Source organism: Microchirus variegatus (genome assembly GCF_963457635.1).
Source record: "Microchirus variegatus genome assembly, chromosome: 3".
Taxonomy (NCBI): domain Eukaryota; kingdom Metazoa; phylum Chordata; class Actinopteri; order Pleuronectiformes; family Soleidae; genus Microchirus; species Microchirus variegatus.
Window position 1 is genome coordinate 17846961 of NC_139804.1, and position 15328 is coordinate 17862288.

Genomic DNA, 15328 nt, shown 5'->3' on the forward strand with positions numbered 1-15328 from the left:
TCACAGGTAATAGATCACACACACACATACACACACTTTATAGGATGCAGTAAATGAAAGCAAAAGTGGGATGGACACAGAGGAGCAAAGTTTCATTTTCCCTACATCTTTGGGAGCTGTATTATGGAAAATTGTGTTCAAAGCTGTCGTGAAGAATCACTTATGTGGAAATGAAAGTGAAAGAGGTGATGAAAGAAAGAAAGTCTTGAGGAAAAAAACCCCTAAGGAACGTGTTAGGGCACTCTATCATCACATTCTATCTTGTGACATTTAAACAATGAGGTTGCTGGTTCAGCTGACTGCCTCGCCTGACATTCTACATCACAGCTGACAAAAACCATCACACAGTATGTACAGATTTGGCTAAACACATGATTGTTGCTGGTCAAGGTGCAGGTTTTATTTCACATCTTTGTCAGCATATGGGAAAGAAACTGAGGTCAATTAACTAAAAACGCCTCGGGAGAGAAATCTGCCATTTAATATATAATATATATGAAGCTACTGCTGCTGCTGCTGCTGTCACAAATCCTGAGAAATCAGAATGGGTTCTTAGCTGTAATTAGTTTGCCTGGTTTGGAAAATGAGTGGAAGTTTTGGGGGTGGGAAAAGGAGAGAGTGAAAAATCATATTCTCATATGAGTAAAATCATATTCTCCATCATCAATCCACACTCATAGCATATGTTTAACGGCCACTTTATTAGGGACACAGGACACCTAAGAATGGGGCACCCGTTGTGGTCTCTGCATCTGCTTCAAGGCTCGATGTGTTGTACATTCAGAGATGTTCTTCTTCATACCTTGGTTGTAAGTACTTGTCTTCTTATAATTTCAAGCCATGACCTTGCATCGTGGGGAATGAGTTGCCTACTGCATGTTTACATTCTTGTCTAACTGTGGAATGTTATTACATACAATAATCAAAACTGTAATTGAATATTAAATGCATATAAACCCATCCATTCGTGTTTCCCCACAAACTGTTCGCTTTGTTATTGATTTAGACTTAGACTTAACATTATTTATCCTTTGGGATGACTTCTTCAGGGAAATGATATTACCAGCAGTGTACAGTGGTGAGGAAATAAAGCAGCAATATATAAAATAAAATAAACAATAAACTCTTAGACTCATTTTTTTTTATGTTTAATTTTAATATTGAAAGCAAGAACACAACTCAAGTTCCCACAGCAACACAAATTCTCAAAACCCAAAACAATGATAAAATAAATAAAAACACCACACAAACACTAGCCAACTTATCATTACAGCTTATTTTATTTTTATTTACATCCTATATATAGTTTTTAAGCAAATAAGGGATTTAATAAACCCATTACAGACAGCTCATTTTAATTCTGGATATGCAGCTTTGGGTCCCCCTGGTGGTTCGGTGGACTTTATGCATAGTCTGCATAATCAAGAAACGGCTATAAGAAAGAAATATTTACTTGTTTAGTATATAGCTAGATTTTACATTTTAAATATGTTTGTGAGTGTGGCTGTCTGTCTGGAGCGCCGGTTATCAGATGTGCACAGACGCTTGTTTCAGACGCCAGTGTTTACTTTTTATAAGTGAACCCACATTTTGTGTGATAAACTCATCGTTTTATTGATATTGAGCTGTGTGACATGGGTCAACCTGTTTCTTCAACATTTGCTCTGCGTAGATACCACTGGGTGCCAGGAGGTGGCGCTCTCATTTAAACTTACGCTATGATACAGGAAGTAAACAAACCAAAAGACTGAGGAAGGAGACTCTCGCTCACGAGAGCGCCCGTGCCTACTCGTCTGTCTTGACAGCTCCGTGCAGGGTAAACACTTTTCCACTGTATTTCATTTCCATGGTGGAACATATATGCGAAGGACGCCACTCACGTCCCACTGTGTAGCATGCAGAAGCAAGGCAAGTTAGCTCGCTAACGGTACTTCCAGTTTTTGAGTTGTTACACAACGATTCTTTAGCCAAAAGCGTAGTTATTTAAGGTTGATGTGCATTTTGTCAAATTATCACAACACGGAGGATACTGTTTCAGATTTTGGACGAATCTACACTAATTTGTCTTAAATTCTGAATATATGTGATACGCAAATAAACACCTCTGTCACTAATATCACTGATATAATCTAATGTATCTCATCATAGTCGGTCTACATCGCTGACTTAATCATTAAGTAGATATGATGGTGCTCCAGGTCGATTCATCTGTGAATAAAGTGTATACCGAATGTGCATATGCTGCATGTAATAATGTAGATAAGATGAATTAGTAAAAAATCAGCTAGCTATGCTTATAGCCTACATGTCGTACAACAACTAAACATTACATTGTCAGATTTCTTAACGGGGTTTGACAGTATCGAAGCTAACGCTAGCTTAACATGTTATCTGGTGATACGATTATTATAACTAATAAACTTATATTATTGTGATTGATCTTTGCCTGGGTATATATCAAGCACTTTTCTGTAGCAGCTAACACAAACATGTTTGTATGTCTGAAATAATGGCCTTTATCAGTAAATAAAAAAGTATATATTTCTGCAGTAATTATTCTACTAAAACTGTTATTTCTCCGCAGGGGCCAATTCAAAGGCTCCTAGAGCAGTCATAAAAACAAAATAACTGTAATTAATTACTCAATATAATACAAGTAACAGTGAAAACGCCAAGTTCGGACAATTAATAACACTATATACAGAAGAGCTGGAGTGCTGGAGCTGGACAGGTATTCATATTTCCATTAAATGTTTTTTTTTTTTAAATCTTGAGGCACATGACAGTGAAGGTTGTATCTGTCAGTGCTAGGAATTAACAGCTCTTAGTGGCGCTGCCTCATGTCCTGTTGTTGATACATACAAAACAATTCATTTCTGACCCTCCTCAGCACATTATTCTGATCAAATTTACACAATTTATTTAATATAAATTCACATTTGATCTCAAACTATCACCTGTGCAGGTTCTCAGTCCATTTTGAAATATTATACCTGACCTGTGTTCTCTACTGTTTTTATTTTTCAGGGTGGGATGTTCCTCAGAGTGTACAATCAACATATTTCTTCCTGAGGGTGTTGGTCAGTAAACACCTTAGGGTGCCATGACTGAGGTTTTGGGACAGAGGAGCTTGCTGGGCTTTGGCGTAGTGTTGGCATGGCTGGTTCTGTTCCACCTGCTGGTCAACATCTGGCTGCTGTGCGTGTTCACCAGCCTGCTGGTGGTGCTGGGTGGCTGGCTTGGCTCACAGGTGGTCCTAGAGTCTGACAATGTGGTCCACCTTGAGAGGTTCATCACTCTGGAGGAGGTAAATCTGAAAGTCACTGTGGTTTTTAATTCTGGTATGTTGACATAGTTCTAAAAGGGCTACACTGTGCAAAAGTTGCAACAATGCCCTTTTAGATGGAACACAATATTATACAGAACCCATAAGATTGTGAGAGAGATCTAGACAGTGGCAATACATTTTGTTGATAGAGTGTATTGTTTTAGCAAGACATGCTTTAAAGCGGCCCTAGACCGGAAGTTCCAATTAACGCTGTTTTTTAAGTGTGTATCTGCGTCATTACCTTGTTTATGAAGCCCTGAAGTTTCGAAAAACAAACAGTTCAACCATTGCTGAGAACGCTGTGTTTTATTGTAATCTCGGGCTCAGCGAGATCTCTGAAAAAACCCGGTCCGGTTACGTAAACATCGGTTCTCCTGAACAGCAGATCCTCCTGCTCTGGGCACGAGTCCGGGTACATCCGGTTGCGTACATTGTACCGCAGAAGAAGAATAACGTCCGTTGTGGAGGTGTTTCATGAGCGACGGTGTCTTCCGACTCTGGGTCAGACTCCGGGTCAAAGTCATAAAAGGGACTGCGGTGGGGAGTCGTGATGAAGCTATTTTTAAACATTGTTAAAACAATGTTTTGATAATGAGTAGCAGTGCATCCACCGTTCCAGAAGGGGGAGCTGCACTTCTGAGAGCGGGTGTGCTGATTATGTCACTTCCGGGTATTGGCCAATCATCGGCTCGTTTACAGCAACTAGGAGGTTTTTGACCATAAAAACAAGTTAATGTATGCAAGTATATACTCTATAACTAACATATATGTGCAACAGGACCACTCTATGTGAGCTTTAATTAAACAGGTTATTATTATTGAGAAAAAATACATAGTATACATGTATAGAGAGAGGTTCCATTTCAGGAGAAAAGCGTGGATCTATAGTCACATTAATGTTGTTCCATTTTAATAGACTTAAATATATCGGATAATGTTTTGAAAGAGAATTTGGATGCCCTTGCTTTAAGACTCTTTTGGAAATCACAGGCCCAGACATAGCCTTGGTATCACTTGTTTATACTGTGAAAATGAGTATGAAAGATGTGAAAATAAATACTGATTAAATATTTGTTGTGATACTTTAGGTTCCAGCCTCTGTGGGGGATGATCAACACTTGGATGAGGAGATCCATAACACAGTGAGGAAAATCATCAGGGACTTTGTCACCTCCTGGTATTCCACTGTGTCCTCTGACACAAGCTTTGAGACTGAGATTCATGACGCCATGATCTCTATGGCTATGGAAATGAAAACCCGTTCAAGACATGTCAACAGAAAGGTACTATAATTTAAATACCAAAATGTTGACAGCTGTGGCAGTGCTATTTGTTTGTGTGCACTATTACGTATAATGAAGCTGAATAACAGAAAGAAAAGAATATTACTTGCTAATCAAATTACTAAATTCATTCTGATCACTGCAGGAGCTGACCCAGAGGATCCTCGATCTGTTTGGCTGCCACCTGCAGGACTACATCAGAAGCAAGGAGCTGTTAACTGGACAGCAGACATCCATGAGCTGTGAGAGTGAGCAGTTGTGGAGAGCATATTCAAGGGTTACCACACCTCATCTTGCCATGACCAGTGACACAGCAGAGCTCAACTATACCCGAGCATTTGTAGATTTGCTGTTGCATGTTTTGGTGCCACCGCCACACTTGGAGAGCCAAACAGGACGGTTTGTTGTTGGAGAGCTCATAACCTGTAATGTCTTTCTGCCTCTCATTGCAAAACTGTCTGACCCTGACTGGTTGAACATGGTTATGATTGAAATATTTGCCAAATCTGGGACACTCCAGGAACCAGTTAGAGAGACTGTGACTTCCCCACAGCTATTGTTACCACCAACTGCTGAATCAGAGCTTGCTCCACCACCAGATACATCACAGGTACCTCAGAAGAATATTGAAGCTCCTCCAGCAAGAGCAGAGAACCACACTGTCCCTGCTGAGACAGAGATGACTGAGCTTACTGCCTATGATGTCTTTGACGGCGAGGAGGTGGACTGTCCCCAGAACAATGCTGATGACGAAGAAAGTACTCCTCCCTTCCTTGAGCGTTACATTAGAGGAAGCAAATCAAACCCATTTTACCAGGAAAATGACTCTGACCTAGATTCTCCTTTGGCTGATTATAAGCAGAGTTCTAATGATTCCCTGGTGATGATAGGCCAAGAGGACAGTCTGTATGACAGAAGGAAAGAATGTACCACATCTGTTAAAAACAACAATGATGTGGACTTGGACGATGTCTGCCCCTCTCCAGTGGGTGGCTCCTGTCCAAACATCCTGGTGAATTTGGAACGTCCTAATGGCTACAGCCTCTTATCCAGTAGGGCAGTAGAGGGGACTCTCAGTGTCAGCAGCCTCCAGGACTTGGAGAGGGATGTCAGTTCTTCTTCAGTAAACCTGACCAGAGACCTTCCTCTGGGTGTAGACCAGACTGGGTTTGGGAACCCCAGTGAGCTGACAGCTGGCAGTCCATTGCAAGTCCCTTCTCCCATGCCATCGTTCAGTTTTGAGCCCCTCAGCAGCCCAGATGGACCAGTCATCATCCAGAACCTCCGCATCACTGGCACCATCACAGCAAAGGAGCACAGAGGCACTGGCTCACACCCCTACACATTATACACCATCAAAGTAAGGGCAACACACCATCTATGTCTGTTTGTCTATCCTCTGCCCATCTTGTGATCCTGTACATTTCCGGGTGCAACCAATTCTACAGTGTGCAGTAGATGCACAGGTCTGATCTGCCTCAAAAGCAATCAAGATATTTTCAAAGATTAAAAGCTGGAGAACTTTTTCGCTTAAACTTTTCATTGTGATATTAAAACTGAACACACCATTGCACATTTAATTTAATGGTAATGCAAAACGACACCATCTGCATTTGTATTTGTCCCCTAAAAGTGTTGTTGTCACTATGTTATTTTGACCATAAAAGCATCAAAATCATTTTAATGATAATAAACCAACCATTGTTTGGCACAAAAATAGAAAAAATATATATAATTTTTATGGTACAATGTATTTATGGTTTTAGCAGCAATAAGCCATAAAGCTGGGGGTTTGCAATATATTTTGGTGTTATGTATTGCTACTTATATTCACTTTTCAGAATAATGTTAATTTAGTGTTCCGAGAGAGAACCAGACCATCCCAAAATGTAACTACCACCAGAAGAGACATAACAATCAATCATTTTTCTAGAGTATGCTGCCTAGTGCTTTAATACTAATAATAGTATGTGTTTCACACAACAAGTGACAGGAATCAACAAAAATGACAAGCATTACAAGTTTTTGTTTTGTTTTGCTTTCCAGTATGAGACAGCAATGGGGTGTGAGAACCAAGAAAGCATCCAGCCTGGCTCTGAGGATGTGGAAGCTGTGCAGATAAGTTGTGAGAATCCATCTCGCGTCCAGCCAGTAGCTTATCACATGGTCAACAGACGATACAGTGAGTTTCTCAACCTGCAAACACGACTGGAGGAAAAGAGCGAGCTTAGGAAGCTCATCAAAGGTACGAGACGTGAACGTAGAATTGGCTTATTATTGCATATTTTTAGGATAAAAGAAAAATTTAATTTTGATGCTAGTTACCTACACTACTGCCTACAGACACATCTAGATTTTTGGTTAATCCTTGAGTTGGTGGAGAAAATATCTTTAATATTGTTTATCCTTTTTTATAATGTTTAAGGTGTGAAAGGTCCAAAGAAAATATTTCCTGATATGCCATTTGGAAACATGGACAGTGACAAGATAGAGGCCAGGAGAGGACTCCTAGAAACCTTTCTTAAGGTTTGTGGATTGATGTTTTTACATGCTCGCATGAAAAGAGTGCACAGTGTTTATGATCTCTAAGGTCGTCACACAACGTACTCTCCTGTTTTTTCAGCAACTCTGTGCCATACCTGAAATTGCCAATAGTGAAGAGATGCAGGAGTTTCTTGCCCTAAACACAGATGCCAGAATTGCCTTTGTGAAGAAACCTTTCATTGTGTCACGCATAGACAAGGTTTGTTCTGAATATTTTATTCCTCAACAATTTATTTTACAAGATTATTGTATATGACTAGTAATTGGTGTAGCCAGACTGTGATTCAGGGATGTAAACACATGGATGTTAATATAATTGTGTTTATTTGTCAGAGAAATATGTTTAGGCCTCTGCTGTTGGTTTGTAGTGAATTTGAAAGGTAGCCCGTGTGTGTTTTTGTGTATAGATTGTGGTGAATGCCATCGTGGATACACTGAAAACAGCCTTTCCTCGTTCAGAGCTTCAAAGCCCCACAGAAGACAATGAGACAGAGACGGATGGAATGAAGATAGGTTTTGACAAGAAGAGCAAGTATGTCTCAAGATTCTCAGACCAGCATTTTTCCACATGTGCCAGAAACATAATCACAGCCGAATAGGAAATGTGTTTTTTATACAACTCATGTACTCGTGCCGATTATGGCAAAAGTTCTCATAAATGCATGTTGTATGGCATCATGATATTAAGAAAAACATCTCTGGCCATTATTAAAGGTCCCATATTATGCAAAATCAACTTTTTAAACATTTTAATACATATTTGGGACTCTGGAGGCCCTACCAGTCGCCAAAATGTGAAAAAAGATGACTCACTCATGTTTTTGTGGTCCTCCTCATTCTAAGTACAGGAGATAAAACATGCGATGTTGACTTCCACACTCCTTGGGACGTCACAAGACGCTCTCGTGGAGCTCCGCTTTGTCCGTTAAACACGCAAGGGTGCTGGCCGCGGGCAACGGCTTTCGAAAACCGGAAGTCTGCGAATAGTTCTATTCTTGACTCCACAGTGCAGCACATAGTCCTACACAGACTTCCAGCCTCAGAGGATTTATCTGTCCAGTGGATACATGTTATATATATGACGGCAATGTGCCTGCTTAAAATCCGAAAATGATTTGAATTTTCAGCCTGCAAATGCCAGTAGCCTCTGTGGCTGATGTCATTTCCTGTCCCTCCAGTTTAGTTTTTTATGGAAAAATCATCTTCAGGCAGAGGCAATCAAGTGTAATGCAGTAATAGTTACAGATACTTCAAATGTTTCTTTCATACTCTGATGACATTTGAATTATTGGTCACTTTTCCAAACAAAGCTACAAATAGCATGACTTTGAAAAAGAAATAGAAAAAATAGAAAAAATAAACGTATGAAACACATTATTAAATCCATTGGCAAAATGAGGTTCCCTATCCATATGATGCATTACATGGGGAGCCCCAGCTAATGCAACACTCTGGTTTGAAAGGCAGGTGTAAGTAGGCAACAGTGAGCAGTGGAAAATATTTATTTAAAAACACAAAGTTTATTTTTTCTGTGTTTGTACACCTGTAGGTCTCGTCTGAAGTTCTCCAGTAAAAACATTCTCTCTATGAATGGCTCAGACATACGACCACCAGTTTTGTTCAGTTTGGAGCAAAGAAGCACAGTAAGTATCTTACATTTGTATCACTGATATGTTTAATCTATCGACACAGCACTTTTGTACTTGCATACAAAAGTGAATCTACATTTAAAATGATGCACTCTTCTCCTGCCTTTGGTTTGCTGGTTGGCACAAGTTCATCTTCTTTCTCCTTTGCTCTGTTAAAGGTGTTCAACCGGATGTCCTTGGAAGATCTAGAAGTGTTTATTACTGAGCAAGAAAGACTGTCCGTCAGAGCTGTATTGGAGAGGGAGGAGAGTCCATCAATCAGAGAATTCATGGGATACCAGGATGATGGCTCGAGAGGAAAGCAGAGTCAGGAACATGGTAAGAGAAGGATGTTGTGTTGCCAAGCTCAGTCAGGTAGTTTGGCCTTATTCACACTATTGTGTCCAGATACGCATTTAAGCTCTGCATCAGAAGTAATCTGTGTCCATATGAGCACATGATTCACATGTGTGCCTAGCATGTGCACGTGTTGTCTAAACAACAATGTTGAAACATAAGAGTATGGATTTCCTTTATTGAAAGATGATGGGGTGAAACTGGAAGTAGTAGTTCGTACTGCTTTTCATTCACAGCTGTTTGTAGAGCTGCAACTGATAAGAGCAAACATGGAAAGAAAAATGTGTGTAATTGTGTCATGATTTTTAAAGAGCTGCGTTTCTGTCCATCCAGATGCAAAGGCAGCATTTCCAAACTTTTCAGGTTGAGTTTCCAGAGTCACTATATACAGTATATACTAAATATATAAGAGTGGACATCAGGTACAGATATAATGTATCTTAAAATTACAATCGATATAACCTTATAAGTATTTTAAACCTTTCACAATGTACCAATAAAAACAATCCCCATCATCACCAAAACAACTTGCATTTAATGTTAGCAGTTCATACCAGGTCTTTCTAGCTTTAGCACGTAAGCTTATTACAAACACAGAAAACTGGCCCTAGAGTTTGACTGATGATCTTAAATAGATTTAATCAAATATTTAAATTTAGCTCAAATCCAATATTGGACTCAAAACTAAAAGGATAAGGCCAGCAATGTTCTGTAATTTTTCATATTGTCATTACATATACAAAAAGATCAGTTTAATCCTTCAACCTCCCGGCTTCTCCTCATTATCTGCCCATCATGTCTGTTTGTCTGCGTCAGCACGGTCTGTCTGCTTTTGTTTTTTTGTGTGTGTCTGAGCAGCAGCAGCAATACACTGACTCACTGCCTGTTGTGACTTCCTTCTTTCCTGTCTCCTTCACTCCACCATTTTCCAGTCAGTATCTGATCATAATTATGGCAGGACCCTCTGATCGAAACCAGCTTGTCCCATATTCCAGTCACTCATCAGACTCAGACTCGTCCGACCAGGTTTATATTTTGGCAGCCTCTGGGCTTTGGTCTGCTGCTGTAGTGGGATAATTTGCATGGTATGACAACCCTGTATTTTTAAAAAAAAAAATTAATTTCCAAACCAAAAGAAGTTTGCACTAAGCATCGTGAAAACACGGGTTGTCGTGCATCTAAACGCACTTTGAATGTCGTTTGGCTTTGATGAACAGCCATCCCTGACAGGGTTGGAAACTGTAATACCAGAAATTACATTTTACATTTCATATAAGTTGACTCATTCTAGGGAGAGACAGCTGCACATTATAAAAGTGTGAGTAATCTAAGAAAGTACTGAAACTTTTCACTTTCAGTTCTTCCTTTGACTACTCATCCAGTGTTGCTTTTATTTCATGTAGGGTGCAATCACTGCTCTCAGTAAATGTCCTTACCGGCAGGTTTGTTACTACTGCATTTTGATCAAAACGACAAAACAGAAACCGCTCGGGACATGAGAGTCAGTAACCATATTTGGAGATGTGCTACCATTCTCCTCTCCATCCTTTCATTCTCAAGCTCTCTCAGTTTCAATTGGGGATTGTCCAATTCAACATTCTTACAGAGAACCTCTCACTGGCCTCCTCAAGGAAATTCAAAGTGTTTTCTTGGCTCAGTTGGCTTTGTGCTTAGGGTCACTCTGGACTAGGACTGTACATTTCATGCTTTTTTTCATAATCAGTAGTTGAACGTTCATAATCAGTAATATTTTAAGTATTAAAAATCATTAAATAATACGAACAATAATAGAAACTGAAGTGTGTTTTTTCAGTTTAAATTGTACACGTTATCAGCAGTTATGTGACATTGATGTAACGAATCCCAGATAGTGACCTCATAAAACAGTGAGGCTAATGTTTGAAAAAGCCACTCGTCCTGTACTGTTTTTTCTGATCGGACTGTGCAACAGTCAGTTGCTGCCTTATAAAGACTATTTTTCATTAGCAAAACAAGAAAGGAAAAGTAGGAACCCACTGTCACTGGCGACATGATGCTGTCACCACCAGGCTTCACTGATAGGACAGTGGGCAGGTGACGATCACCTGGTTTCCTCCGAACATTAAGCTTAAAATTGAGATCGTTCAGTTTAGTTTCATTCAGACGCGAGAATCTTGAGTACTTGTGGTAAAGGTAGACCAATTATCCATCCATATGTTTCTACTGCCTTATCCTCCAGTTGAGGGTGGTTGGAGGAGCTGGAGTCAATCCCAGCTGACATAGGGTTAAAGGTGGTTACACAATGTCCCTAGTCTTAAGATCCAATTAATCAGGTTGCCATTTTCTTTATTATAGGCATCATCTCATCCATATTTAAAAAGCAGCCAGTTAATGTGTTATCATTGCATTTTTTTGTTCTCAGAAACGTCATATATGCTGCTGTTACTAAAACAGTTGTTTATTTGACAGTTTTCAATATTTAGTTTATACATACTCTACTTTCTTTTGTCCCGTCTCTGACTGCACATCTTTACTCTGACACACATCGTCAACAGTGAGACAATATTTTTTTAATTACTTGAATTAATCATATCTAGACTTTTTCAAGGAATGGAAACATCTTACAGGCTGCTTCATGAACCACTTGAATTCCATATACTCTATATAGCCTTTTTTTTACATTTTAGAATACCAGAGCTGAATATCTTTATTTTTTGAGTTCTTCTCACAGTGATTTCTTATTCAAGACAATTTTTTTTATATTGGTCACAAGCTTATTAATGTGAACTATGCCTTCGTCATTGCAGGGAGTCACTGATCTCATTAATGATATATGAAAATGATTCTTGCATCTGGGTGACATGAGAATACCGTTCTCTGTTTAATTGATTCCAAATTGCGTTTCATCCCTGTTGAGGCATCTGGTCATTGTCTTTTCGAAGGGCTGTCTTTTTCCAGACAGTCAGAGTGAATGAAGTGTCTGGCTTGTAATGATGCTGCAGTGTTCCACAACCAAAGTTACCAGAGAGTTCACACACACAGGAGAATAACGTGCTAATTTTACAGCAGCTCTGCAGACATCTGCACACCTCAGTGTTTCTAACAATATGAAGCAACTCAGTAGCCATATGTGAAAGTAGATTCAACTGCAGCATTTAAAAGAATTAAATATATGCAAGTAAATGTTTCACTTTGAAGACCCCATCTCAACGAGGAGCACCCGGAACAAGCAGAGCAGTGAATCAAAGAAACTAAAGGTATTTTTATGATACTTTAAAACTAAGCAGCTGGAAAAAAGCAGACATTAACTGAGCTTCTGCAGTTAAGGCTGTGAGGAAGAGACGTCTGCTTCATCTTTGTGTAACATACAGGGGCATAGGTTGCCTGCATGGGTTGTTTAAGCATATAGATATATTATCTCTGTCTACATGGAACCAGCTGAAATGACTCGAAGCGCTATAGTATATATGCCAGCACTGCAGTTGCGCGTTACCCAAAAACAGAAGACGACGTTCTAAACATTCGATATAATAACAGAAATGGAGACAGAATCAACCGAGCCAGAGGAAAGAAACGGAAGTAATGTCTGTAATTTATCTTCAAAAATCTTCAAAAAGCGATGAGCAACAAATCTAGCAACTTAAGTCAACATTTAACAATAGGTTGAATTTTTCATTCATTTGTTAAATTTAAAAGTTGTGCAAATGTATTTATCAAATTTTTATTAATAGTGTAATCCAAGGACTGTAGTGCGGCATAGAAAGTGTAGTGGCTGGAAACCCTTGGAAATTACAGTCAGTTTTCATAATAAAACATTCCAGTGCTATTAATATGCTGGCATTGCAGGAAATACATATTTAGCTAACATTACTACCATTGGGATATCACATTTAGAACACTGTTTGAATGTATGTTTATATCAGCCATTGAATGCATCCCTGATCTAAACACATTTGATGTACATTGGTGTTGATATTAATGTTCAAATTATCATCTGAAGGTAGTTCACCGTGATTATAGTTTATAAAACATACAAAGTGCTAATCATGCAGGTTAAATATATAATATAATATAACAAATTTAACTGTCAGTACATTAATAAATCACTTTGTAAGGGATATAGTACATTTGTTTTTATGTGCACATCATTTCATCCGAATGTAGACAAATGTTTCTGTTTAGCTTCACTTGTAGCTTCAGTTTTACTTCCCCCATCTATGTCAATGTTTTCAGTATCCAGCACCTTCCCTACCTGACATAAATTGTTTTGAAATATTTGTAGCATATTATCATATGTTTTCTTGCACCTTGATTATAAATTGTTTTACACTTATATACACTTAAAATATTAATAAATCACACCCAGCAGAACAAGCACCGTCTTGTTTAACCACATGAGGGCAGTGTTAGTAAATGTATGAAGAACTGATGTGACCAAGAGTCCTTCAGAGTCAAACAGAAGAATTTCTAAGATTATTAGGTATTTGTAGATTATAATGTTTGCTAAAAACTGTCTAACGATTCTGTCTAGTGATTAGCTTGTAGTCGCATTTTTAACATATGTTAAAAATATGCTTCATGTGGTGACCACAGCATCTGAGACGGCGCTGGCTGAGGTGGCTCTGAACATCCTGTGTCTGCTGATGAAGGAGCAGTGGAGCTGGCTGTGCACTGAAAACATTCAGAGGACCATCAGGCTGCTGTTTGGGACCTTGATCGACAGGTGACACTGCATTTATCAGACAGAGAAATGCATACACAATAAAAGTAAATATATACAAAGTGATTAAATGAGGTGAGGTTAAATGTAAACTATGGTATATTTATAAACTAGCATGTCAGTTGCTGTAACAGTATCTGTTACAGCTGTATACAGGAGGCCGTAGTCCAAATATCACTGACTTGCATTGCTTTCAGTACAGTTCCTAGTTGCTGTCAGGCACACACTCAAACACTGTGGTGAACATCTGCAATAGCATTAGTGAAAAAACTGTGTTTAAAGCTCAGTCATTTACTATATGTTCATAATATTAAATGTAGCAGAAGCTACACACTTAGCCATGCCCATACCTAAGTGTGTCATGGCCTAATTTAAATGCTCTGTTAAACTGAAAATGAAAAAAGATTACAAATGTTTTATTTAAATTAACTTTAATGACACACCTGCAGTCCCACAAGGGCCAACAATTAATGCAGATAAATTGCAGAGACCCTGATGAATATTTAATAAGTTAGTATTCGTATATTTTTTCTTCCATTTGCCATCCATCAGGTTCTGTTGATAGTGGGGCAAAATGAAATATAGTATTGTGAGGTCTTGTCAGAGCTATGTCTATTTATTTTGCCAAATATTGTGAAATCTTCCTCTGACCAGCAGAGAGTCAAACCACTTCAAGAATTCCTGAATGTAAAAGTCAGTAACACCAAATATGGTGGTTATATGACAAAGTATATCTTGCCTGTCCCCCTAAAGAATCATGTGTCTGCTCTTTTGGTGGGAAGCCATTCAAGCCATTAGGTGAAACATCTTCAAGAAAACTCAAGCAAGTCCATTTGCCTTTATCCCGGGACACACTGCCCCAGTATTTAGTCAGTGACCATCCAGAGCCAGGTGTGTTTACTACCTTCAGTGTCCAATTCAGCATGTTGTTGGTGTGTACTGTGTACTACCTGGATCACTGAGAAACTTCATAGAAATAATACAATAGATATGTGTCCTGTGTCCCCATACACAACAAGTGAACTTAAATTAAACGTACAGGAAAAAAACTGCAGTGGGTGTGATTGCCCAATTCCCTTATCAGAATGCTACAGAAACCTTTAAGACACAGTAACCTTTTCCAAGGTATAATAGTTTAAAGGAGGGAATGGGAGACATCCAGCAGCTCTTTTTGTCCTGCTCGGTTTGTGGCTGTTTTTAGTTGCCTCGTGACTGTAACGTACCAGTTTCATGTACAGTACTCTACCAAACTGAACTTGTTCGACTTGGTGGAAACACAGCTAAAGTGAGAGGCTTAAACTCCAAACTAATTTCAAGCTCAGGTGGGCAATCCACAGTTATTTTACGTGCAACTTTATTATCATATTACAGAGATAAAACCTCACATAGATACTTTAACTATTGCTATAACTCTATCCAGTCTTATTTCCACCTGACTGCTGCTGCCATAATAGAGCATATCATTTTCTCCCTGTCACAAAGTGTGCCT

The 15328-nt window shown here is 39.0% G+C and overlaps 1 protein-coding gene across 1 annotated transcript in view; it reads left to right on the top strand.

Annotated features, from left to right (window-relative positions):
- Positions 1-3103: 3103 nt before the first annotated feature.
- Positions 3104-15328, top strand: part of snx19b (sorting nexin 19b) — a gene marked incomplete at both ends in the record, with an annotated part of 31711 nt that continues 19486 nt past the window's right edge. The window contains 10 exons of the mRNA XM_083885978.1: positions 3104-3307; positions 4417-4611; positions 4757-5971; positions 6658-6856; positions 7037-7137; positions 7235-7354; positions 7563-7687; positions 8705-8798; positions 8963-9122; positions 13713-13842. Of these exons, the coding sequence (XP_083742104.1) occupies positions 3104-3307; positions 4417-4611; positions 4757-5971; positions 6658-6856; positions 7037-7137; positions 7235-7354; positions 7563-7687; positions 8705-8798; positions 8963-9122; positions 13713-13842 (2543 nt within the window). The remainder of the gene's footprint in view (positions 3308-4416; positions 4612-4756; positions 5972-6657; positions 6857-7036; positions 7138-7234; positions 7355-7562; positions 7688-8704; positions 8799-8962; positions 9123-13712; positions 13843-15328) is intronic.